Source organism: Protopterus annectens, chromosome 15.part0, assembly GCF_019279795.1.
Source record: "Protopterus annectens isolate FY-2018-M chromosome 15.part0, PAN1.0, whole genome shotgun sequence".
Lineage (NCBI taxonomy): Eukaryota > Metazoa > Chordata > Ceratodontiformes > Protopteridae > Protopterus > Protopterus annectens.
In genome coordinates, this window is record NC_056749.1 from 218,635,905 (window position 1) to 218,661,775 (window position 25,871).

The window sequence follows — 25,871 nt, forward strand, 5'->3', positions numbered from 1 at the left end:
AGTTTTCTTCTTGTTTGATCATCAGTTGATTCTCTGTAAAAAGGTCAGAAAAATTCAAATAATTTTATTTTCACCTATGATCACATTTCTAACTTTATGAGAAGTGCTCCTTGGATTTAAGTTTGTATTGCGTTATTATTGTTTTTAAAATTGTGTAATACCTTGATATAATTCCTATTAGGATAGCCTGTGACCATACCTTACAATAACATTTTGTGTTCTGCTGCTTAAACAGTATTTCACCCACTGAATTAATTATCTTGTTATGAAAAGTGGGTTGAATGCCTTAGCAAGGTGTAAGTAATCAGTAGTCAGTCCTCGTCCTCCTTCAAGCGCTGATGTTACCTCTTCACAAATCCATTCTTTTCAAAACACAGGATCTCCCAGTCATAAACTTGTACTGTTGGACAGGTCACATAAGTTGGCCTTCGTTGTCATTTTAGATGGGTTTGGTAATGACTCAGTTATTTTGAACAGAATGTTACTTGGGCTGATGGCTTGATGTGACCCCACCCCATTCCCTGTGTGAGTTACTACCCCTACTGCCTGTCATCATGAAACCATGGGTCAGGGACATGCTAGTATATCAATACTTTATTAAATATGATAGCCAGGGCTTTAGTTAGGGCTTTCTTGATTTTGTGTAGGAAACAACAGGTATGTTGCCTCGTCTAATAGAACTTGAAATGTTTATTTTATTTGTGGGAGCAATAATAATTTCTGCACTTACAGAAGATACTCCTACTAACCAAACTGCTAATAGTTTTGGTTCACCTTTCTCTACTGACTCCCTCTCAATAGCTCACTTAAATATTCGCAGCATCAACAATAAAATCACACAACTCCATGCTTTAATTGACTTCTATGCCTTTGATATTCTATGTCTCACAGAAACTTGGCTAAAACCAGGTACCAAAGATAATGAAATCACTCCCCCAGGCTATAGCACCTTAAGGCAAGATCGTCTTAACAAAAAGGGCGGAGGAGTAGCCTTACTATACAAATCCCAACTGCAGCTAGCCTTAATTGACTCCCTGCCCCCCTCCCCAGCCATTGCAGAAATACTCTGTTCCAAACTCCAAATTAACAAAACCAAAGCCATCTATATAATATGCTCCTACATCCCGCCAGGCAATAACGTCAATACACTAGAAAATATCCTTAGCTGGGTCTCCTGCAACTTTCCTCAGGAAACCATAATCTTAGGAGACTTTAATATAGATTGGAACTCCTGCATCTCTCCCAAACCTTCCATTCACCTCAACCTCTTTACCTTTCAACAAACCATAAACTCCCCTACTAGAATACACAAATCAACCCAGAAACAAGCCATCCTGGATTGGATACTGATCAACAACAATCCCCTCTCTTATAAAACTGGAATACTCCCTGACAATATCAATGCACCATCTCCTTACCTATATCACTAAACAAAAATACAATAATCCCAAGCAGGCCACATATCGCACTGTACACAACAAAACTAATTTTAACCTATCATCCTTTCGTAATGAAATCAAACAATATAACTGGTCAACTCTAAAACACCTCCCACTTGAAGAAGCAGTTAACCATTTTAACAATACCTTCCTACAAATTCTCCAGCATCATGCCCCATCTCGATTGATTAGACTAGGCTCCAAAGCAGCCCCATGGCTTTCCAAAACCAAACAAACAATGCTAGCTAGAAATAAATCATGGAATAAATGGAGATCCACCAAAACCCAACTGACCACCAAAATTTCAAACACCTCAGAAACATAACAAAAAAACTCACCTATCTAGATAAAAAGAACTATTACCTGCAGTATCAACAAAACCAAAACCCTAAACATTTCTGGTCAGGAATCAATAAATTGCTCCACCCAGGAAACACCAAAACACCTACACCAACTAGCCTAGCTCAGACCCAACCTAATGTAATAGCTGATACTTTCAACAACTTTTTCTCCCAAACAGTCACTACTCTAGCTAACACTATGACCCTCTCCTCCTCTTCAAACAACCTCCTCTCCTCAAAACAGCACCCCTACTCTTACACTTAATACAGTCTCCACAACCTATATACAGAAGTTACTCTCAAAACTTAAACCTTGTACCCCTTCTGCTGATAATCTACCAGCTGAATATCTTCAACTAGCAGCAACTGAACTAGCTTACCCAGTTTCCATCTTAATTAACAGAACCATAACAATCCACTATCCCATCCTGTTGGAAAATCTCCCTTATCATTCCCTCCATAAAGGAGGAAACTCCAACGAACTTTCTAATTTCAGGCCTATAGCCCTTCTTTCTCCACTATCTAAAATCATGGAACGCTGCATACACCATCAACTCTTACATCATCTCTTGCAAAATAACTTACTAGCAGACTCTCAGCATGGTTTTAGGCCCCACCACAGTACTACCACTGCCCTCCTCTCCTTCACTGACGTGATCAATAAAAATCGCAATAAAACCTTTTCTCCTCTGCACTATTCCTGGACCTCTCTAAAGCCTTCGATATGGTCAACCATCAACTTCTCCTAGATACTTTAAAATCCCTCTCACTTGATTCACTAACACTACAGTGGTTTGAATCTTACTTGACAAATAGAAAACAAGCAGTCCTCTGGGACAACCATCTATCCTCTCAAGTCCCAGTTACTATCGGAGTGCCACAAGGTTCCATCTTAGGTCCCCTCCTGTTCTCAATATTCATAAATAACCTTCCCACTTCTCTCCCAACATCCACTTGCATACAGTATGCTGATGATTCTACTCTCATCTGCTCTGCTCCATCTCCAGAAGAACTCCACGGCTCCACCCAAAAGGTATTTACAACAGGAGAAAAATGCTTTCAACAGGTCTGTCTCCTCGTCAATCCCAAGAAAACTAAATTATTACTCTTCACCCCAACCCTCAAATCCACCCCAATCTCATTCTCCCTGGTGTCCTGTAATGGCACTATAATTATACCTGACTATTCCACGAAACTACTAGGCGTTACTATTGACAATCAGCTAAGCTTTGATAACCATATTGATATAACCATCAAGACCGTAAACAAGAAAATAGGTGCCCTCTACAGACTAAAGCCCTTTCTTAGTGCTACCACCCGAGTGTCTCTTGCCCAAAATCACCTCATCTCCACATTATTGTATGCCTCTCCATCCTTTATCAACATTTCTAAAGCCAACCTTTATAAACTTAACACAGCCTACCATAGTATTGCCAGGTTTGCCACAGGATCCCCTTTCCGACTCATCATTGTCTCAATCTAAAAACTTCACTGGCTAGAACTTCAGAACCTAATACCAAGGCCAATTGGTCATCACTTTTAACATTCTGCACCACCCTCCAATACACCCATACTTAATAACCTAATCTCCCATATAAAAACCTTACCTCACTTCGCTCAGCCAACAAGCTTCTAGTAACTACTCTCAAATCCCACAATAAAGCAGGTGACTCCTTATTTGCAAATACTGTTGGATCATATTGGAATAAACTACCAGAGAACTGACCACCCTAAGCTCATCCAACCTTTTCAAAAACAAATAAAACACCATCTTCAAACTCACTGGCTATGCCCATGTGCTAATCCTGACTGACCTCAACATACAATGCACCTCTTTTTCAGTCCCCTCCTCCTCACTCTTAATTATTATCCTTTACTCCTGACTTATCCCTCTTTTCACCTACCTGCTAATTGACTCTTCCTTCTTCTCCTTTTCTCTTCCTACTTCTTCCATCTTTATGCTGTATCACTACATCTTCTCATATTTTCCCAAATTCATACTCTCAGTTCAATTCAATGCTATTCTCTTTCCTAATACTAGTACCCTGGATTAACTCTTTCCTAATACTAGTACCCTGGATTAACTTGTACTATTCTAACTTGTAACTAGTGAATTTGTTACTGACTCTCCTTATGTTACAACTATTTTCTCAGTCCTCTTCTTTCCCTGACAGTCTCTCCCTAGCAACTAATTCATTGGAATACTACCTTCCTCACTGGTATCTCTTTTCCTACTACCTCTGAATTCTTCTAAACTACATAATAACTGTTCCTAATCTCCTTACTTATTTTTCACATTTGGTTTTTTTTTGCTGTTTGCTTTTATGTCTGAGTGTTTAAATTTTTTAGTTTCTCTAAATTTTTGATAGTTTTTATCACTGTTAGTTATTAGTGTTAATGGAGCTTTTCTCCTCGGGCCTCTGCTGAAAATGGACATGTATCCAGCCAGACTAGCCCGGTCAACAAATGTAAAATAAATAAAATAAATAAAGATATGTCCACCGTTGTTTTTCTAGATCTTTGGTTTTACTGAAATCTGCGCAAAAATGTGTGCAGGTATCTTGTTACATTTTGCAGTTGAACCAAAGGATTTTCTCTTGAATTTTCATGTATATTAGTATCATACCAGTATGTGTTTATGAACACAGAAATTAATATCACAGAAATCATTTACAGTATCCTTAGCAAACTTATTTATGTAATTGATTATACTATACCAGTCTTGTTTTTTTAAGTATCTTTATGTCATATATTTTGTAATAGTTTCCACTGGGAAAGCTTAGGAAGGTGTGTGTGTGTGTGTGTGTGTGTGTGTGTATGTATGTGTGTATGTATATATATATATATATATATATATATATGTATATATATATATATATATATATATATATGTATATATATATATATATATATATGTATATATATATACATATATATATATATATACATATATATATATATATATATATATATATATATATATATATGTATATATATATATATATATATATATATATATATATATATATATATATATATATATATATATATATATATATATATATATATATATATATATATATATATATATATATATATATATATATATATATATATATATATATATATATATATATATATATATATATATATATATATATATATATGTATATATATATATATATATATATATATATATATATATGTATGTATATATATATATATATATATATATAGGTATACATCTATGTGTGTGCTTGTCTGTGTATGCATGCGTGTGTGTGCATATGTTTGTATGAGTTGTCATGTGTCTGTTTGTCTTTCTGTGTGTGTGTGTGTGTGTGTGCATGCACACATGCTCATGCAAGTCAGGGTTAAAGTTGATGATTTTATCATGACCTTTGTTAACTACGCTGTATATAGCAGTGGTAGTCAGTATGATATGTAAGGTGTTGCCGCTCCTAGTTGGATTTTTTTTCTGTTTCTTCCAAATTGCTTTGATCAACATAATTAATATTTGGGCATTCTTGTTCTGTATTGAGTAGCATACCCACTCACTGTTTTGGGTGGTTAAATCTTAAGTAATGATTGCATTTTCATTAATTTTTGTATTATCCAATTGTAGTCAGAAAAGCCTCAAGTTCTGTGGATGAGGGTGGCATACAGTAGATTTCAACAATATTGTATTCAATGCCATCCATGCTTAAATTCGTTTTTCCAATAACCTAACTTTCACAGGTTTGCAGGGATGTCAGAGCTCATTCAAACAGCCAGTGGGCACAAGGCCTTAAAAACCTGTTCTGGAAACAATAGCAGTGTATTACAGAATACACAGACATGCTCAATTCACACACTACTAGAAAATGTTACTTCACCTACCACGTCTTGGGGAAGGAGGAGGATGCTGTAGCACCTGAAGAAAATTCATGAAGATGCAGGAAGAATTGCAGACTCTGACAAAAGGTACCCAGCAAAGAATCAGCCCACAGGTCTCTTGTTGTGAGGTTATGACACTACTCCCTGTGCCACTGCCACTAATATTAATTACTTTGTGAGCAATGGCTGCTCATGCTCTGGTTTCTTGCCGTCTGCTTTATAGGTGTTCATTTACAAGCATTGCAACACCAGCACCTCTCATATTTAAACAGTAGCAATGACAGCCTGTGTCTCTGGAATTAGTAATATGCATTTTGGAGCTTTAAATCATACCTCATTAGTGGTGCAGATATCAATATCTCCTGGCCTTGCCAAGCTTCTAAATCATTTACATGTTGCTGAGATGTCTGACATTTAGAAGGTGAAGTTACTTTCTCGACTGATTTTTTTTAATCTTGTATACTTTTCATATTAATTCATTTGTTATTTACTTATTTTTTGGGGGAGGGGTGTGAAAAGGTCATAAAAAATATATTACAGGAATGTAAAACTTCCTTTTCAGCATTTCCTTGGAAAAGCAATAAAGCCCATTGCGTGCAAAGCAGTCCAGCCGACTACTGCATGTTATCCATGTATATAGTTTTTGCTCTTGACTTGATTCCAAGTTTGCGGTTGGAAACAGGTCTTCAGGAATCAGTCCACATACCGCAATGCGAGATTGTTAATTACTTATGTTTTCCACAGGAATGGAAAAGGTCTCACATGCTACACTGCATTAAATTGTATCAATATTGGAGCAATTACCATTAGTAGAGGATTCTTGTTCTGGACCCTCTACTCATTGGCTAATCATGGTGCTGCGATAGTCATCTGATGCTAAGCAGATATGACCACACCCTTTTTCTGTACTATCATGTTATTAGACAATGACTGAATCCCTACATTTAGTCCTGTTATTCATTTGCCATACAAAGTGATGCAAGGATCTCACAAAGAAGATATGTTTTTTTGTACTCACTAGGATGTTTGACAATTCCACAATATCTTGTGAACTATTCCATTAAAATAACTTTGTTGCATCTTTCGCTGCAAAGTATAGAAGGATCGTTTCACAAACAACTTTTAACTTTGGTTAGATATTCCTAGTTTCGACACTGATCAACATGACACTGTAACAAACTCCTCATAAAGTCTGCTGAGATATATTTTTGTTTTACACACACTGCAGTTACTAGAATATTTTTGGAGATATCTTAATGAGGTTTGGTAACAAACCAATTTGTCCAGGGACATCTTCACAGTGGGGTTAGATAAATATATTAGTAGGAGTTAAGAGGGGGAGAAAGGGTTAAATGGGAAGAAAGGATGATTAGGAGGAAATGAGGTAAGGGTTAAGGGGTATATGCAAGTGTAACTGGATAAGGAATCACATTTTGGCATGAACTTGCTAAGACAAGCTTACGTCCCAGATTACCTTGGGTATTTTGGGAGGACAGGTAGGCTTTGGGTAAGGAAGAAGCATGGTGAGTGATTTATTAATTAATTATTATTAATTTTTTTTTTTTTTTTTGATAGTGACTGGGTAGGTTGGGTTTATGATTGGAGGGGTAGCCGCTTATATTGAGTAGGGTTTCGGTTAGTGGTACAGTTTTAGTTTTGTTAATGCAGGGGTCTGTGAGGGAGTTGCAGCTTCTATGAGTCATTATGTTGATAGTGGCCTCAAGGGTTAGTTGGTTTTGGAATTTAGCGCTTTGTAGTTGGGCCATCCGTCGCTTCTCTTTGTGGGGTTTTGTATGTTTCTGCATGGCCGTTTTCAGTTGGTGGCACTGGTAAGGAAGATCATCACTCACATTGGTGGCTGTGGGCAGTAAAAGGTTTGTTTCAGGTGGGAATGGGTTTTCTGCCTGCAAAAGCATGTCTGTGACTGAGAAATGCCCTCAGGTGCTGGCCATAGGATGACATCTCAAGCTAGTGGCGGGCTTTGTTGTCCATATTTCTCAGAGCATCCAGATTTGCTTTGTCTATTAAAACTGTGTTGTGGATATTTCCCTTTTAGTGCTGTATTCCATTCTCACAGTGCACAAAAAAAAAATACTAACCTGTAATGCTTTTCCTTTTTGGGGTACATATTGAAGTTTTGATGATATGTTTGGGGTGGGGGTTTACAAGCACCATATGGGCATGGCATGGGTGAAACCTGCTGGATGATCTCTGTACGTGCTGTCACATAGTAATCTCATTCCCGGGCAATGCAGCGTGACAAGTCTATTATTCCAGTCACTTTCTAAGATTATAACAGCAGGATTTAAGATGGTTCGGGTGTCTGTCTTGTTGACGTTACTCCTGGCATTCTCTTAGGGATTTGTCTTGTTGACATTACTCTTGGTGTTCTCTGGGGAATTTGCAAGCATAAACATAACAAAAAAAAAAAAAAGTACGTTCGTTGGTGCCTTTCAACTGTCACATTTTTCCAGAGTGTCCAGATTTGTCTTTTCTTAATGAAACTTTAATTCTGGTTTTTTGAATTGCTGGAATTGGCTGAGGATCAAGGTCACTTAATAGTGATCTGCATTTATGTTTCAGACATCGTATCCTTTTGGAAAATGCATGCTGGGACTTGTCGTGCTATTCTAGTAACTTTCTAGGTTATTACAGCAGTATTTGCAGTTTATGTTGCACATCTCAAGTGAGTTTATAAGAGCTGTGGTTAAAATCATTCCTATTTTGTGCCATTATCTTTCATTACATGACAGCTTTGTGGTAGTCAGCTAATTTCCTGTACGATGTCTTCACGTGTAATTGCGAATGTCAGGGTACATACATTGATGATTTTTAACACATGGTATATACTTATAGTTGAAAGTGGCAATGTCAGCATTTGTGTTTTGCCATCAAACTGCTACCATTAGTAAAGTAGACCAATCACAAACCACTTTTGTCAGGCCTTGTCAGTATTTTACAGATTTCTTGCACCATGAGGTTTTGTTTTACTGTTAATCAAGAGGGAACAGTGTGGTGGTTAAAGAATTATGCTGCTGGGTTCATGGCCACATTGCCCAAATTGGTTGGATTGGGAGCTGTCTTGTCTTGAGTACAGTTACATACTTGATTCAGGCTGGCATAACCATTGGTGGCATTGGCACTTGTTCTTCACTTTATCGGTGCCTTGCAAGCCCAGTATACTGCCATTGTCAGTCGGTCAGTGCTGTTTACGGTGGCCTTTCATTTACTTATTATTTGCACTGGTGATTTAAAAAAAGTGAGCGGGTTGTCTAACTTAAATTGCTTTGTTTTGTGTTTGATTTTATTGACCTGTTTTATTACACAACAATGTGTCATTATTTTATTGGTAGACCTGTGACAATGCTGATGGGGCAGGGTGAAGAAACGCTGCAGCTTTCCTTTCATGGGCTTAAGGTGCCAAGGTACTGTGGAGGTGTATATGCAATAGGCTCTATGCATTTTGCTTAACACATTCTAATATGTTATAATAAGTAATTTAACTGTCACTTAGTTTGCAAAGGTTGCAGCTGTATACAGGGGTTCAGTGATAAGTATGCTTCATAACAGCTCTCAGATGTATAGGTTTTCACAGAATCTCTGGGCGTTACCTCATGTTTTGCTCCATGGTTCAGTTTGCAGATAGTCTCATTGTTTGGACTAGTCTGGTTGTAGAACGGTAGTTTTCTGGCAAATTTACCAGTAAATTACTGGGTGTTCATAAAGACTGAAGTTCAGAAAAAAAAAATAATGACATCAAAGATGGAAGAAGGGAGCAAGCATTTGATCTTGGCTGATGGATTTAGCATGGCTGCTTGACAAGAGCATGCTTGCGATGTTGATTAGGAGCACTCAGGGGCAGGGCAAAGCGTAGAATCTACAGTTTTGATTTGTAGGGAGTATTCTGGGGGGGGTTGACTCCAAGCATAGCCGTCAAACGCTGCTTGAGTGCTGTGTTTGACACTGCCATTGAAGGAAAGCTTGGGGAGACAGGCTGGTGCTGCCATCCATGCTTATTGGAAGGTGGGCAGTCATGGGTGATGGGGAGGCTATGTCCTTTTGAAATGGTTCTGCTTAATTTGCAGGGTTTCCTGGCTCTCAAGGGTAGGTGAGTTAGTTTGGCTGACTCCTAGAAGTCTTTTCATTTGCATCATTCAAGAACTGCCTGGATTTGATTTTGTGATGGTAGGGGAGAGATGGAGGATTAATTTCTGTTTGTGTACATGTGCTGTGCGTACTTTACATAAGTACCTTAACATGGAAATTGTCAGTGTCATATTGCGTTAGGATTGCTCGACATACAAGGCAAAAGATACGCAGTTAGCTTATACTTTTATAGATTTTAAAGAATTAGACACAGGTGACTGCTCGGAACTGGGGAAATGTTCCACTCTGTAGGGATCAGCATGCTGTTTGGTTGCAGTGGTGTTTATTCCTCTGGTAGAGTTGGGGACATCTCTCTCAGCTGTCCGTTTTTTTTTTTTTTTTTAAGTCCCGTCATTCTGTCAGGTGTTGTTTGGAATGATGTGTCAGGAGGTTTAGAGGAATATTTTTTTGGTGTCTGTGGCCAGGCTTTCTGCACTTGGTGCACAAGCACAGGGTCCAGCTTTGATTTTGTGGCTGGCTGCACTACCTGGCCAACCACTCCTCCAGTATGAACCTAAATGAATGGTGTTAGAATTATGCACTAGGGGCATTAATGGCCATGGGAGGTAGGCATGCCAGGGTTTAAAAGCATATGTACTAAGAGCGAGGCCATTCATACCTCACAACAGCCTGGATTTTGTATCATTATGGCTTTGCAGATTTCCTGTTTGAGAAATATTTTGTGACTGCGGTGGTTGGATGTGGCAAAGGAATGTGGATTTCGAGAGAATTTGGGGGGGGCAGGTTGTTTTCAAATGTATTTGTATTTCAGATTTACATTTCTCTTTTCTTTGCACACGGTAGTGCTATGATCTGTGTCTCAGATGTTGGGGTGCTATGCAGTGCGGTTGCAGATTATGTTAGTCCAGAGGTCATAACAGCTGGTGGTTGAAGGTGGGCATTGGTTGGTGACCCGAAAGGATGGGGATTCGAAAGGTGATGGAGGCTTTCAATGGAGTCCTGGTCATTTAGGTGGTGCACAGTGACGTCGAGATGGGGGAGTGCCTAGTGAGCAATGGTCAGTGCCCAGTCAGACATGGATTTGACAGGTAATGACTCTGCTTAAGTGGATGTTTTGATTGCTGGAATGGTGTACAGTAAGATCGCAAGTAATATTTATTTGGTGCTCATTAAGGCACGTCCAAGTTGGGAGTAGTTTGAGGTAGTGTAGGGGCAAGTTGAGGCATAGGTATGTTCAGGGCAGTGTATTGCAGGGCTGGGGATTGTTTATGGGAGTTTGGGGTTCCACAGGTGTGATGGAGTCACAGCAATCATAGAGAACTATGAGGTTAATGGTTCTGGGGCAACTGCAAGCTAGCTACGTTCAATTCTTATTTCCATGTTGGTCTTATTGTCCTTCAAGAAGGACATGGGTGGAACCTCTTGGGTGAATTCATGGTTACCCATTCAGTAGTTTTGTAGAGGGCTACAGAGGTGTTTTGTTTGATAGGAAAGAGGAATTTGTTCCAAGTATGTTTTTTTCTGGGAAACAAATCTACTCCTCAACCAGGTTTATTGTCACATATCAGGTTAAGGTTATAGTTGCAAACGTGTCAGGAGGATTGGGTTGGGGCATATTTTTGGGGGGGCTTGGTTCATGGTCTGTCTGTCAAAAGGGTAAGATGACGGGAGGTGGGATGTAGGACTATGAAGTTGTTTTTTATTTAGCAGGCATAGTATTAGCAGGAGAAGCCAGGGAATAGGATTCATTCTCAATTGGTCGATATGACAGTGGCATGGTTTTCTGATGAGATCAGCCTAGGTATGTTAGGTTGTATTAGAGCATATGGCAGTTTTCTTGGTAGCTTTTAGAAGTAAAGCATATGGAAGGGTGATGCTAGCTTGGTCATATTGTGTTGCAGCCACCAGCAGTTAGAAGATTGGTGAGATGGATGCTTATGTTATTTGATTCGGGTGTGTGAGCAAATTGTGACGTTTCACTTGGTCCATGAGCGTTTAGCTGCAATTACTTCATTTCTGTGGATAACAGGGTTAGGTTAATTCACTACATTTTGGGCGATGGCTCATACTGAAAGGGTAAGTTTGTTAATGCGAAGTTCAGTATACATTGCCTATGTTCAAAGTACGTTGGTGGTAAGGGATGGCACTGATTCATGGAGGGCTATTGACCTATAGTTTGGCTGCTTATTTTTCATGGATGTACTGGTGTCATTAACAGGGTGGTTTTGGTTGCCAAAGGCTTTCTTGCCTTATATTATTGGGTTTTATGGCAGGATTATTAGGTGATTGAGCCATTAGAAACAAAATCTCATTCTGGTCCTTACTATATCCATTGGGAGGAGAAAGGAGATGTTATTAGACATTTTGTTTTGGGGTCATTGGGCTTTTTAGAGTTTGGTGGTACACTTTTCTGGAGGTTTCACATGGCATGGTTTTAGTGTTTTGGTGGTGTATTCAGTAAGTAATGACCTGGGAAATATTGTGAAGCTACTATTGGTGGCTAGGTAAGTGAGTTAGCCAATATACAGAGGTGATGCTGGGTTATGAGGTTATGGTAGGGTTGGCTACTTTAGCACTGCAGAGGGAATGGGGTTTAAGTTAGGAAATTGGCTACTTTGGCCATTTATGAGTTAGGACTTTAGGGGGTGGTGACATGGATCTAGTTTAGTTATACAGGAGGATGTACACTGAATGATGTTCTTAATGCCTTTCAATGAACTGATAGGTTGGAAGTTTGGTAGGAGAGAGGGGGACAGCCTGGTCAGGCTGGTGGGCGGAGAAGAGGGACAGGTGTGCCCTCTTCTGGTTTTTGGATGTTCTTTTGTCTTCATAAATAAGCAAGCGGAGGTAAGGACTCTGCTTATTTGGTTGGATGTTAATTCAATAAGTGGTAAATGACGTCAGTGCTGGGACGCTGCTTTATAAGTAAATAAGTGAGTGGAGGTAAGGATGCTGCTTATTTGGTTGCATGTGTAATTCAGTAAATGGTAAATAAAGTGAGTGGTGGGATGCTGTTTCATACGTAAGCGAGTGGAGGTATGGACACTGCTTACTGGATCAGGATGAGCAAAGTATTGCTGTCCTGGTTAACATTACATGGATGTTGATATCTGAATTCAATCAGCTATACTGTTTCAATTGTAATTAATAAATATTGTTTAATAAAGTTATGTTTGTGGAAATTTAATAAAGGTCATCAAATGTCATTCGGTGTGATTTATTTATTGAAGGGGACTGGGACAAAAGGTTTTTCAGTCAGGACTGGTTCAGTTTTAACCCCAGAAGCTTTGCTGTTATGGGCTGTCCTGATTATCTGTATGCTATAGCCAATGAGAAGTCTCTTACCTTTTATTGGGCTCTGCTTTTTGAGAGTTTATGGCAGTATATATTTTTTTCTGTGGAACAGCCTAAATCACATTGGCAGCTGAAGAAACTGCAAATAGTTATATGACCTACTTTACATTTAGGAAGTAGACAGATGGGGACTTCAGCTGGCTTCTAATAGATGCATATTTATGAGGAAGCGATTTTGGACTTCTGTCTAGAAAATTGATTGATGATGACCATCATATGTCTCAACCAACGTAAACAGTCATAAGATCACATACAAGAATGGTCAACATGGAACCCAGGTAGACTTCCTCTACTAAAGAAAGTGGATTGGGATAAAATCAGAGATGGCAAAGTCATCCCCAGTGAAACTGTTGTCCTCCAGTATAAAGTACTTGGAGTGACAATCAGCTGTAAGCAGTGGTCAGAGAACAATCTAAGGGCCGAAGACAAGGAAATGTTCTGGATGAAAGCATAGGAATTCAGTGAAAGGCTTTGGGGCACCTCGAGTATAAGATGAGGAAATAGGTGCAGCTGAAGAAGAATGGTAGTGTCTAAAAATAGCATGTGTAAAGCCTATAGAACAGATATGTGGCCCAGCCAGGTATGGAAATAAGGTACAGAAGGAAAATTGCTGGTGGAGTACAGAAGTCGAGGAAATTATCAAAAGCTAAATGCATATCCTCTATGTCTGAGGAAGTTATTGTCCCTCAGTGCTCCTCCTTTATGCTGCTAGTAACATTATATATTGCTACTGTACATTTTGGGTCTATATTAAATCAACAAATGCTTAAAAAAGCAAACGCTGATTTATCGACCCCATGTAAGCGAAAGCTTACAATCCTGAACACTTGGAAAAGCGATTTTTTTCCCAGGGAAAAAAAATTGCTGTTAAACAAAAAAAAAAAATAATAATAATAAAATAAAAACTTCAAAACATTACATAAATTGGGAGTCTTCGTCCCCCCCACCTAAATATACCAACTCCGAGATTGCACTACAGTGAGGAAAACGGCAAAGCAACGGAGGCGGCCAAGCAATTTCTTTCCCAGGGAAAGAAATCGCTTACATGCCATTTCACTATTTTGCTGTTTCTTGCTTTCAAGTTCGATCAAAATGCATTCAAAGGATTGCATCTTTGATTATATAACAGGAACCCATACATTTTGTACATTTGTAAAACATGTAAGAGCACAGATATCTATGCTTGGATGTAAATTTTCGTCATATTATTAGCAGAACATGTTGACAAGATGTTTACCTCTCCAAAAGTATCTTCATTCTGTGCTATAAGCTCCCTTTCCATATTAAAGTGACTGTACAACTCTCTTTAAAACTAAAAAGGGTGAGTGGATGGGGATAAATACAGCCATCCCTGGTCAGGCTGCTCAGATCCTCATGGACAGAAAGCTAGAGTTTTCACTGTGTAAAACCTTAAACCTCTTGAAGTCGAGACCCATGGGATATATATAAATTACCCCTCAAAGACATACGAATGTTTCAGCTACATGACTTCTGAGTGACCATGACTTTTTGCATATTAAGTCTTTATGGGCACTATCAGACCAGAAGAGTCAAATCCCACTAGATGTAAACAACCAAGATATTTTGTAGGAATCATATTGTTTATGGATTCAAGCTTGATTTTAATCTCTGTTTCTAAACTACAGCTGAACAAACCACTAATGCTATAAAGATGAACTCAAAAAAGGACAAACTATGTAAGTCTATAGATATATAGAAAATCATTTAAAAAAATCAGGTTTATCATCAAGGTTAGAAGGAAAGTAATCATAATCCACTTGACTTTGCAGAGCCAAACAAAACATGTAGCACTTTAGGATGGTTTATCCAGGATTCGCAGTATGCAGAGATATTTAAAGATGCATATTGACTTGTCAAGCTGCAGATTCATGACAGCAATACTATCAAACCTCACTGCTGAGAACCAGGGAAGCAAGACCTAACATAATTTCTGCAAGGTGTGGAGGTTAGTTACTGTTCCTTTCTCTGTTTCTCAAACCTAGGAAATGGACACTAACACTGCAATGGAGGAACATGTTCATTAATGCACATGTCCATTTTTAACATGTTTATTAATTTTTTACATTGTAGACAATGACATACGTATACATGCCATAAAATAAAAAACAGCATAACCCATAGGAAACATTTTTCATCCTCAAACATTATTCAAATTTTTTCTTTTTAACAATTATCAGTTCCTAACTTTCATTAAACCTTATTCCTCTTCCTGAACATTATTTTTCATATATTGTTCCTACAAATTCCATTTATTTCTCTGTAGTTTGCATCTTCCCTTTTCTAAAGATCCCAACTGTATCTGCTTTATCTGCTTTGTAATATTCAGTATTTCTCTTACAATTGGCTTAGATTTAGATTTCATTTTCTATTTATTGTTTTTTGTTTTTGGCAGACAGTACCATTAAACTTAGTACTTTATGATTTGGGGGCAATTCAGATCCTTTATACCCACTGAAAAGAAACATTTTCTCTCCTAATATTTCTGCAATTGCACTGTTCTCTCTCACTTTTTATAAGTTGCAACCAACACCTAGAGTGACCCCACATACAACCAACACTGTCTGTGAAGGTTATAAGGCAAAGGAGAAACAGATGTAGGTTTCCAGGCCTTTCTTCAATATTAATTCCTGGTATCCAACTACTCTTTAGAATAGGTACATAACTGTTAGTCAGGACATACACCCAATATTCCCAATCTACTATAAATAATAATATGGTTTTCCAAAACATTAATTATTAGCTGCTTGAAATAGATTTCACAATGTTAATGACTATAATTTAAATGTTTACGGATTTATTAATATTTGCATTATACATTATTGTATAAATATGTCATTTTTGGTGAATCTATTTGTTTAGGATGGTCGTACTATGATTAGTTAGTAGCAAGAATCACTAAATGAATAAGGATTATACCACTTTAAGAAGTGAGTATAAATTAAGTAGCTGGATGCATCATGGTTTGAATTTACATTTCTTGGATAAGTCACATTGAGAAAGGCAATGATAGCCGAAACCGGTTTGTGCACCTAAATTAGGTTGTTTATACAATCTAATAAAATTATTTTTATCTGTTGCCTTTGAGTGCTGGTCCCTTCATTTTGCTTTCTTCAATATTACACACGTACTCTATCACACCTATGGATAATTTAAGTTTTCAGGTACACCTACTGAATGCCATTAGAATGTAGGAGGAAGCAGGAGCACTTCGGTAATACCCACGCTACATTCCTGTCCCCAGTTACCTGTCCCATTACACCTCAGCTGTGTAATATGTTCATTTTGGTTCACTCATTCCTATACTTAATAAATACATCAATCAGTTACTTTTTATCTGTTTCTTGTTAGGTGTGCCAGTCTGTCACACTGATTCTGTGGATGCTACCTCCTCCCACATCTTCCAAACAGCATTAACAATTACAAAAATCTCTTCCCTTTATAATATGAGATAACTGAGGAGTCACAGCTGCAGAATGCAAACATTTTCCAAGAACTGTTGAAACGTGTACGTGTGTGAGAGGATATTCCCTTTTTACCATCATGAATATATATCATCCCTATATCTTGTTTCTTTTTAATCTTATTCTTATACATATAGGTATCTATACTCATACTAACCTCTGATATTAAGTGAGAACCTGGCAAAAATTCAAGCCCTATAAACCCTGAGAACACTACTGCCTATATAGAACTGTTCAAAGAAACCCTGTACAAGCATGCTAATAGCTGCATACAGGCAGCTGTACCCACCAGGAAGACGTACAGAACTAACTCAAAAAACAAGCCACCCTGGTGGAATCATAAAATCAATAGGCTGTATAACAGGAGGAAGAAAATCATGGCAAAAATTAGGAGGTGCAGCAGCCAGCAGGATAAAAGCACTCTAATTAAACTAAACAAACAATGCAGAAAACAAATAAAGTCTAGCAAGGCCAAATTTGAGGTAAGTTTGGCCTCCCAGGCCAAGGGCAACCACAAAGCATTCTTTAGCTATGTCCTCAACCTCAAAGGCAATACACAATTGTGTGCAGAGCTCATTATAAATGTGGCCACCTGTACTGAGTCAGAAGATATAGCAAACCTCCTGGCTGATAAATTCAGCTCCAACTTTACCCGTATCTCACCATCATCCTTCCCCGAGGAAATCTCATTAAATATAACTCCCCATACTATCACTAGGGAACAAGTCCTTAATGCTCTCTCTTTAAGACCAAGAACTGCATCAATGTGTCAAAACAATATCCTAGGATGCCTTCTAAATGGCATGAAACATGACCTATCAGGGCCTCTGGAATTACTATTTAACTGTAGCCTCAAAACAGGCTCCGTGCTTCATGAATGGAGAAAGGCAATAATCATCCCTCTTCACAAAGGTGGGCCATCTACAGACCCATAAGTGTCACTAGTCTTATATGTAAATCCATGGAAAGAATTCTCGTGGATCATGATAAAGTAAACCTCCAGACACTGGACCCAACCCAGTTTGGTTTTGTCAAGGGCAAAGCATGCCTACTCAACCTGGTGGAGTTCTTTGAGAAGGTCATCAAAGCAATGGATGAGGACAAAATCATTCACACTGTCTACCTTGACTTGGCCAAGGCATTTGACACAATACCCTACTTGGGCATGGTTGACAAATCAGGAGGTTAGGTAATAACCTGTATGTCACCCGGTGGATAGCCAATTGCTCACAGACAGGACCCAGGAAGTTAGAATAAGGGAGTCCACCTCTACAAATTGGCCAGTCACAAGTGGAGTCCCTCAGGGATCAATCCTTGGAACATTCCTTTTTGGCATTTAAATCTCAGAAGTCAAGGCTAATGTCAGTGGTCTCTGGCTGACTTAATTTGAAGATGATTGTAAATTTGGAGCTGTCATTGAATCTTACACTGACACAAATGTTCTCCCGGAGGGACTGACACGGACAAACAATTGGTGTCAGAGCCATGGACTAAAACTAAATGACAAGAAATGCATAATAGAGGAAATCATTCTATGTTGCGCAACTTATAAACAAAGGTATGGCATCTGTGTCCAAGGAAGTCATTAGTCCATTGTATTCAGCATTCATAAGACCTATCATTGAGTATAATGCCCCTTTGGTATGTACCTAAGGAGGCATATCCAACAATTGGAATGTCCACAGACGTTCCTCACTAAAAGAATACAAGGTGTAAGTAAAATGTCCTGTGCAGACCACCAGAAGGCCCTATCCCTGTAGTCTGTCTCCTACAGGCTTTTGAGAGGAGTTTTACGCCTGGCATACAGGGCATTGTCAGACCCCACTCTGATGGGCCTCCTGCATATCCACAAAACAAATGGCATCAGACTTACCCATTCTAAAGACTTAAACATTGCCTGTGATATAAATAGGACTTGCTACGAGATAGGTATGTATCCCAGAGACTACCCCATCTATGGAACAGGGTCCCCCATCCATGTGAAGCAGAGTTCCTCCCTAATACAATTCAAGTGCAACTTGGACAGTTGGATGGGAAACCAGAAATGTATCCCTGGTTTGGCACCTATGTCTCTCTCTAATGGACACAGGTAACCTGCAAATTGTTCAACTCCCAGGCCCATGCTTACACTTATCAAGGGTATCAGAACTTGTCAGAGATTTGGGATGCATGGCTAGGCTTAAAAAGGCCTCTGTGGTCATTAGCCTAGCAAACACATATGAACCTAAATGCTCAAAGCCACATTCAAACAGTATTATAAGTTTTTTAGCCCTCGTACCACCATGTAGGGGTTGACCCTCGCATACCCCAAATTATGTATACCAGCTCCAGAGATGCACAATGTGGAGAAAGGGTAACACCACCTGCTCACTGAAAATGGCTTTCAGCGATAAAACTGTTGTCAACAGGACAAGCAGCACTCACCAAAAGCACAGATTCCAATTTAGTGCTATCAGCTACCAAAAAAGCAATTACTAAAACATGGAAATGAAAACTGTAAACCAACCATAACCGAAGTATTTAATTTTGTGGAATCTTTAGAAAACGGGAGTAAAAAACTAGATAGAAATAAACTGAAAAGCAAAAACTGTTCATGACGAGGAGTGAAATTTCAAGGATGTCAAGGCTTTGGCAATTTATGTACTATTGAAGTAAAGGATATTTTTTTAAAGGAAACATTTGTGTAATGAATAAAGATGAAAATATTTGCAATTGTTTTCTTTCCTTTATGTTGATATATGTGTACCCACGTTGTTACTAAATATTTATAAATTTAGTAAAGGTGTTTTTAAAAAAATCACATTGAAATACGCTTTTTTTCCCTCATCTTTTGATCTGTTTATAAATTCCCTCTTGATACAGCTTTAGTATCACCTGATTTACATGTCCCATCTGGTCTCTCTAAATGTATACCTGATTGTCTAAGATTATATGTGCACTTATCCATCCTCTTGTCTCTTAAGATATCTTCTTCTACAGAGTTATTGCAGTTTTCGTGTTTTTATTTGCATTCATTTCAAAACTAAATGCTTATAAAATTATTTTGTGATGATATGTGCAATATGTTTGGATAATTATTAAATGGCTCTGCTTTAAGTATCACCATCTTCATCTTCATGAGTTTATTTTTTGATTTTTTTCTGTTAATTTTTTAGAGTTTTCCTTCCCACTACTCCCATGCAAATGAATTATTCCCACACACAATTTCTTGAACAGCAAAGACAAATGTATTAGTGATGATAGCAATAAAAAAATAAATTTGTCTTAACATGTGAATGAATTATTTCCTGCCGTTCTTTGCTTTAACACTGTATCCTCTGTTCATTATTTTTATTATTTCATATTTAGATATTGCTCAAATATGCTATGAAGCTAATTGAATAATGTAAATAATGCAGCTTACCTAATAAATATTTCAGGCTCTCCAAGAACTTTTGAAATTGTTACTAACTGTTTAAAGGGCAGTACAGTAGTTCAGCATTTAACATTGTTGTCTATCACTGTTTGATTCTTCGGTTTAATTTCCAAGGGGTTACTTTTTTATGGTGATTGTATGCCCCTGCCATGTTTGTGTGTTTTTTTCTCCACATGCTTCAGTTTCCTCTAACATCATAAAACATGTTATAGGTGAACTGAGAATCTTCCAAACTGCCTGAACATGCATATACCATGTGAGTGAGTGTGTGCTTGCGTGTTCTGTTATAGACTGTCCAGGACTGGTTTCAGGGCCATGTACAAGCGAGTACTAGGATAGGTTTCTACTTATCTGTGACACTGAAATGAATAAAGCTGGTCCTAGAAAATGACTGAATACATGTCCAGTGTTAAAAAGATGCATTTTGTAGTATCAACTGTAACACATAATACAATGGAAAATATACATAGGCATCATGCAGCCATTAAGTAGAATATAATATGGATGTCAGAAATTGCCTGTTCAGTAAGCATTGTGTAAAGTCATTGTCTGAATAAATGGAATTGGCACATTTTTCTGTCCATTGGCGGTAAAAAAAAAATCAGTTTTCATCAATTAAAATCTAACATATTCAGTCAGTCACTATATGGATGACAGTCCTTAGCCACAGTGAATGCTGATGTATTCTGTAAACCAGATCACATTCCCACCTTGTTTAACATTTACAACTGATATTAGTCTGAATCATGTGAGCACAACAAACAGGTAAAAAGCAATGTTTAAAACTGTGCCTAGCTTAAATTATTCAAAAAACAGGCTTACTGAAAATATAGTTTCATTAAATGTGTATAGCTTAAATGTTTCAAAATACACTGAATTAAGTTTGAGTAGAAAATCATTACTAGTACAGCTTTCAAGGAATGCATATTTAATGCCAATAAAGGACTTGATACAAGGAAACAGCCTCCTGAGATTTTTTTTGATTTCATTGTTTGTAACTTCTTCAACCTCATACAGAGAGCAGGACATTTAGACCCAATGTCTCTCCACATGGGATAACCACACTGGATGACCCATGGCGAAGGACCCAGGCATTTGACGGTCTGACACCATCTATATCTCCTCTTGAGATGCCCAACCTAAAGCTCAGACCAGAGGGAACAAATGTGAAGTGAAAACTTACCGAGAAGGGCTCCAGACCATTGATGGTTTGACACTAACGCCAGCCCTTCTACTGGTAGATGTAACACTTTGGATTTTTCCATAGTGATAAAAGGGAAAAATACACACACACACACACACCACACACTACACACACACCACACACCACACACCACACACCACACACACACACACACACACACACCACACACACCACACACACCACACACCACACACACCACACACCACACACACACACCACACACCACACACCACACACCACACACACACACACACACCACACACCACACACCACACACCACACACACACACACACACACACACACACACACACACACACACACACACTTCCAGCCAGGAGCTGTTTAGCTGTTTTAATCAGCTAAGAGTCATTGCAGCGTGGTGGGGTTGAAGAAATGTCCAATGCAGTTAATCTTTTGGAAGAATTGGCATTCACAACAGGCTGGTTGAAAATACCAATCTGTGCTTCTGGCTGTCAAAAGAATTCACAGCTTTTCAAGAACAATTCAGGAGTGCAGCACAGATGATGACTAATAGATATGGGATTGAAGCAGCGTAGTGCAGATGGATTTAATGTACAAGGTTCATCAAATCCTAGTTCCATGATTGGGAAAATTGATGAATTGCAACAAAAAATGGTTCTTGAACTCTGAAACTACCAGTGCTGTAACACTCTGCTTTATCTGAGATGCAACAGTTGGAATGATTTTAGGATATTTCAGTTAAGCATGAGGTTGTAGTGTACATAGACATCAAAAACAGTCTTTGTAATGGTTCTTGACTCTCTCTTCAGAAAATATAGCATTTTGAAGCCTGTGTATAGCGCTGTGTTTTCAGACTGACCTATTTTCCTGACAGCTCAAGATAAATAGTGCTGGGATTTCTCTGACCCCTTCTCGGATGCCTCAGAGCTCATCCAAGCCTTAAAAATGGGACATGAGTAGTTTCACATTAATAACCCTTTAAGTAGCACACACTCAGCATTACGAATAAGAAGTACCATGACGTAAGTTGTTGTGCACAAACACACACACATCACTGGTATTGTTCCTATCAGATAGTAAACGTAAAGTCTGGTAAAGATTACATGTCCAGTTTTTCAATGCAAAGCATTACATTTTTAGTTTCTAAGGATGTTAAGGATGTCTTAGGAGAACTGTAGAGGAATGTATGATAACATTCTCAACGAAGTATAAAAACCGTTGAGGAATTATTTTTAGTTAAGTTTGAAGGATATGTGAATTCCTTGCAATGATGTTTAGTTGAAGCAGAAAATCAAAATAAAATACAAACTTTGAAGTATTTTGATGCTTCAAAGACTGAATTATTCTTCTTTTCTGTTCTGCCTGTGTTGTTAACTGGTCAGGTATTCAGGGATTATAATGCCTGTCTTGCCAATCACAATAAAAAATATAAAATAAATAGATAACATTCTAAATACCTGAACCTGAAGACTGAAACACCCCATGGCGGGCATACAGCCTGCTAATTAACATCTCTGACTTTTTAAGCTCATGGGCTGGAAAACTGGGATATAAAAGTGTTTCCTTCAGTTTCATGCACATTAGCAGAACTTGTTACTTTATTGTTGGGGTAGTTGCTCTGCAGCTGTGATATTTATTGCAATTACTTGCACATAAACATAGGAAAGCTGATCAAAGTAAAATATATGAGGTCTCCTTCTGTCAAGTTCACAGAATGATCACCTACCTCATTAGTACAGATAGCCATGCGCTTGCATTTCTCCTTATAAATGCTTCCTAACATTCAGCTGATTTTCCAAATTCTGACCCAATGTGCTTAAAGCTATACACTGACCAACAGTATATCTCTTCATGTCACTTGATGATACACAATAATTTGAACCAAATGTTTCCCGGCATAGTGTTCTATTATTTAATTCCTGAATTTTTCACTCAGCAGCTGCCCCTCGTGTTCTATTCCCCTTGTCTTACATGTTTTATTTCTAGTGACTGTACTGGATATATTTACTTTCCCTTTTCTTCAGATAGTAAATGCATGATGCAGATTAATAAATGTAGTACTTTTTCCTGCAAGCACATGGCACACATATAACCATTGTATATAATGGGGGTGAATGTACATGTCATTTCTCTGTACAGTTATGCAAGTATATATATATATATATATATATATATATATATATATATATATATATATATACAGAGAGAGAGATAAGTAAACAATACAAACACAAATATATGTACATCCATGTATTGCTGGGTATGTTCTTACACTTTTCTGCAAAACTTATGCATTATAGATACTTTAAGCTGTTAAAAATGAAGAAAATAGAATGTTAAAGGCACCCTTCATTTATGACTCTAAAAGCACTCCCACGTTGTCTCAACAACCTCCGCACTGCAGCCCACTACATAAAGTATTTCACAGAAGCCTCCCACACAGTTTTACAACACAACATAGCTGATGTAACAGTAAATTCATTCCTAACTCTGCTGAACATACTCTTCCAACATTTCAACAGGTAACTTATTATTCTGACCACTGACAATTACATTCGTATTATTCTCAAGATCTTTCAGTAGAGGCATGGGAGTTGTAATGCAGTACACTGCTATTTGTATAAAACACACATACACACATTTTTATGTGCGTCAGCATGCACCATGTATTTCTGATAAAAAGTGGCCAAGGATCTCATGCTGTCAGTCATGTTATGACATTCATCGTAGTCGACAGTTATATCCACATCCATCACTGCTGTCACCCCTAGAAGTTACCTACCTATGTAGAAAATCTGGCTTCTCTAGATAGAAAAATGCATCTAATTTTTCAAATGCTCAATAGCTGTAAAAGCTGTTTTAAAACAGAATACCATCACACTGTGGCAGGTATCAGAATGTACCTCCTATTTATTATGCATTTACAGTTTTAAATGTATAGGTGAGAAAACATTGAACTCATTTTATTAAATAAATCAGGAGGAAACTACCTTCTGAAAGAAGGCTTTTTTAATTATAAACTGCACAACATACACAATTTCTACATAATTTGGCATGCACACTGGCCTATGTGTCTTGCCTCACATCTTAAACTACAATTCATATTAAATCAGGTAACAGAAATAAAATTTATTTTCAACAGTTTTATATGTATGTAGTGTGTGTGTGTGCACATGTGTTTTTTACCTGAACTGTCATACTGAATGCACAAATCATTGAATGGTCATTTTTATTCTACTGGTAAGTAGGACTGTCCTGGAAAATGAATGTTTGGCCGAAAATGTTATAGCAGTAAAGTGTGTATGTATGTATAGGGTTAGAGTAAGGGTCCGGTACTTTGTTTGGTTTTGTGAGAGTCCTTTTGTGTTGTACTGCAGTACCATTAAGAAAACAAATTTTAGTAACAAAATGTGTAGCGTTTGAGATGGGCGTATGGTAGACTTAGGGTTAGCAAACATGCTTAAGGTGGTGCGGGGGAGCAAAGTGTGCAATAAATATGCTCATAAAGTGGTATAGAAAATATCAATATCTGTAAATTGTGTTGCACACAGTTGATAAGAAGTGTTAAATTTAGTTTTTGTGCTGTTTCTTGAGCAATGAATGTTTTTATCTTCGGTTACTGTTTACAGAGAAACCTTTCTGTATTAGGCAGACCAGTATGACCGAATGAAGTAATTGCTGATGGGTAACAAAAGTCCAAACAGAGACTGTATGCCCATTGTGAAAAAAGCTCAGTCACCAGAGCAGTGGCTCTGGGAGAAAACATCGTCCTCAGTGAAAAATGACCTGATGGTGGAGGCAAGAAGTTTGTCTTTTTTGTGAATGCCAGAAGGACAGACTTGCATTTAAAGACTATTCGCAGCATCTTAAAGTATGTTTAAGGTACTGCTGGACTGCATGTTTAATCATAAAACTTTTGATTGCTTGGAACAGCCCAATTTTCAGATTGTGTAGTAAATAAATTGCATTAATTTATATTCTGTGTGTGTGTGTGTGTGTGTGTGTGTATATATATATATATATATATATATATATACACACACACGCGCGCACACACACACATATACATTTTTATATACATATTTACATTATTTGATTATGAATGTTATAAATATTAACCATTATATATGAATTAATGTATTTTTATTTTTATTTCTTTTATTTGTTTTACGGCATTTATTATGCATTAGACTATGATGTTATTAATATTAACTGTTATGTATGAATTAATGGATTTTTATTTTATTCAAATTGCTTTATTGCAATTTTGTTTGCTAATTCACTATGATGTCATTTTTTAATGATGCCTTGATTATATATAAGGTGTTTTTCATTCACTGTGCTTTTAATGGTTTGATAAAGCTATCTTAGCGAAAGCGCTTATCTGTCTGTTAATAAACCTTTACTTATTATTGAAGGAACGCTATCTTTTTGTTTTTTGGGTACCTGGATTTGTATATGGTCTGAAGAGATGAGACATTCATTATTTGGACATTGTGTTTTGTGTCACATCATTTGGTCTGAACAGACTTACATTTGATTCTGTTTATGCCTGCTTGACGCCCGGTTTGAGCAACCAGTTTAATATTTTTATAACTTTTTCTTTAATTTACTTCCTGCTCAGAATTGTGTTTTCCTATGTGGTAATTCTTATCTGGGTTATTTTATTG

At 37.7% G+C, this 25,871-nt stretch overlaps 1 protein-coding gene across 6 annotated transcripts in view; it reads left to right on the top strand.

Moving 5' to 3' along the window:
* The window catches only part of ARHGEF9 (Cdc42 guanine nucleotide exchange factor 9), a 3,179,575-nt gene that overhangs the window by 2,912,566 nt on the left and 241,138 nt on the right, over nt 1-25,871 (top strand). For all 6 annotated transcript variants that reach the window (XM_044057721.1, XM_044057724.1, XM_044057723.1 and 3 more), the window contains one exon: nt 1-43. This exon is cut by the window's left edge and continues 89 nt beyond it. In XM_044057721.1, coding sequence (XP_043913656.1) covers nt 1-43 — 43 coding nt within the window. The remainder of the gene's footprint in view (nt 44-25,871) is intronic.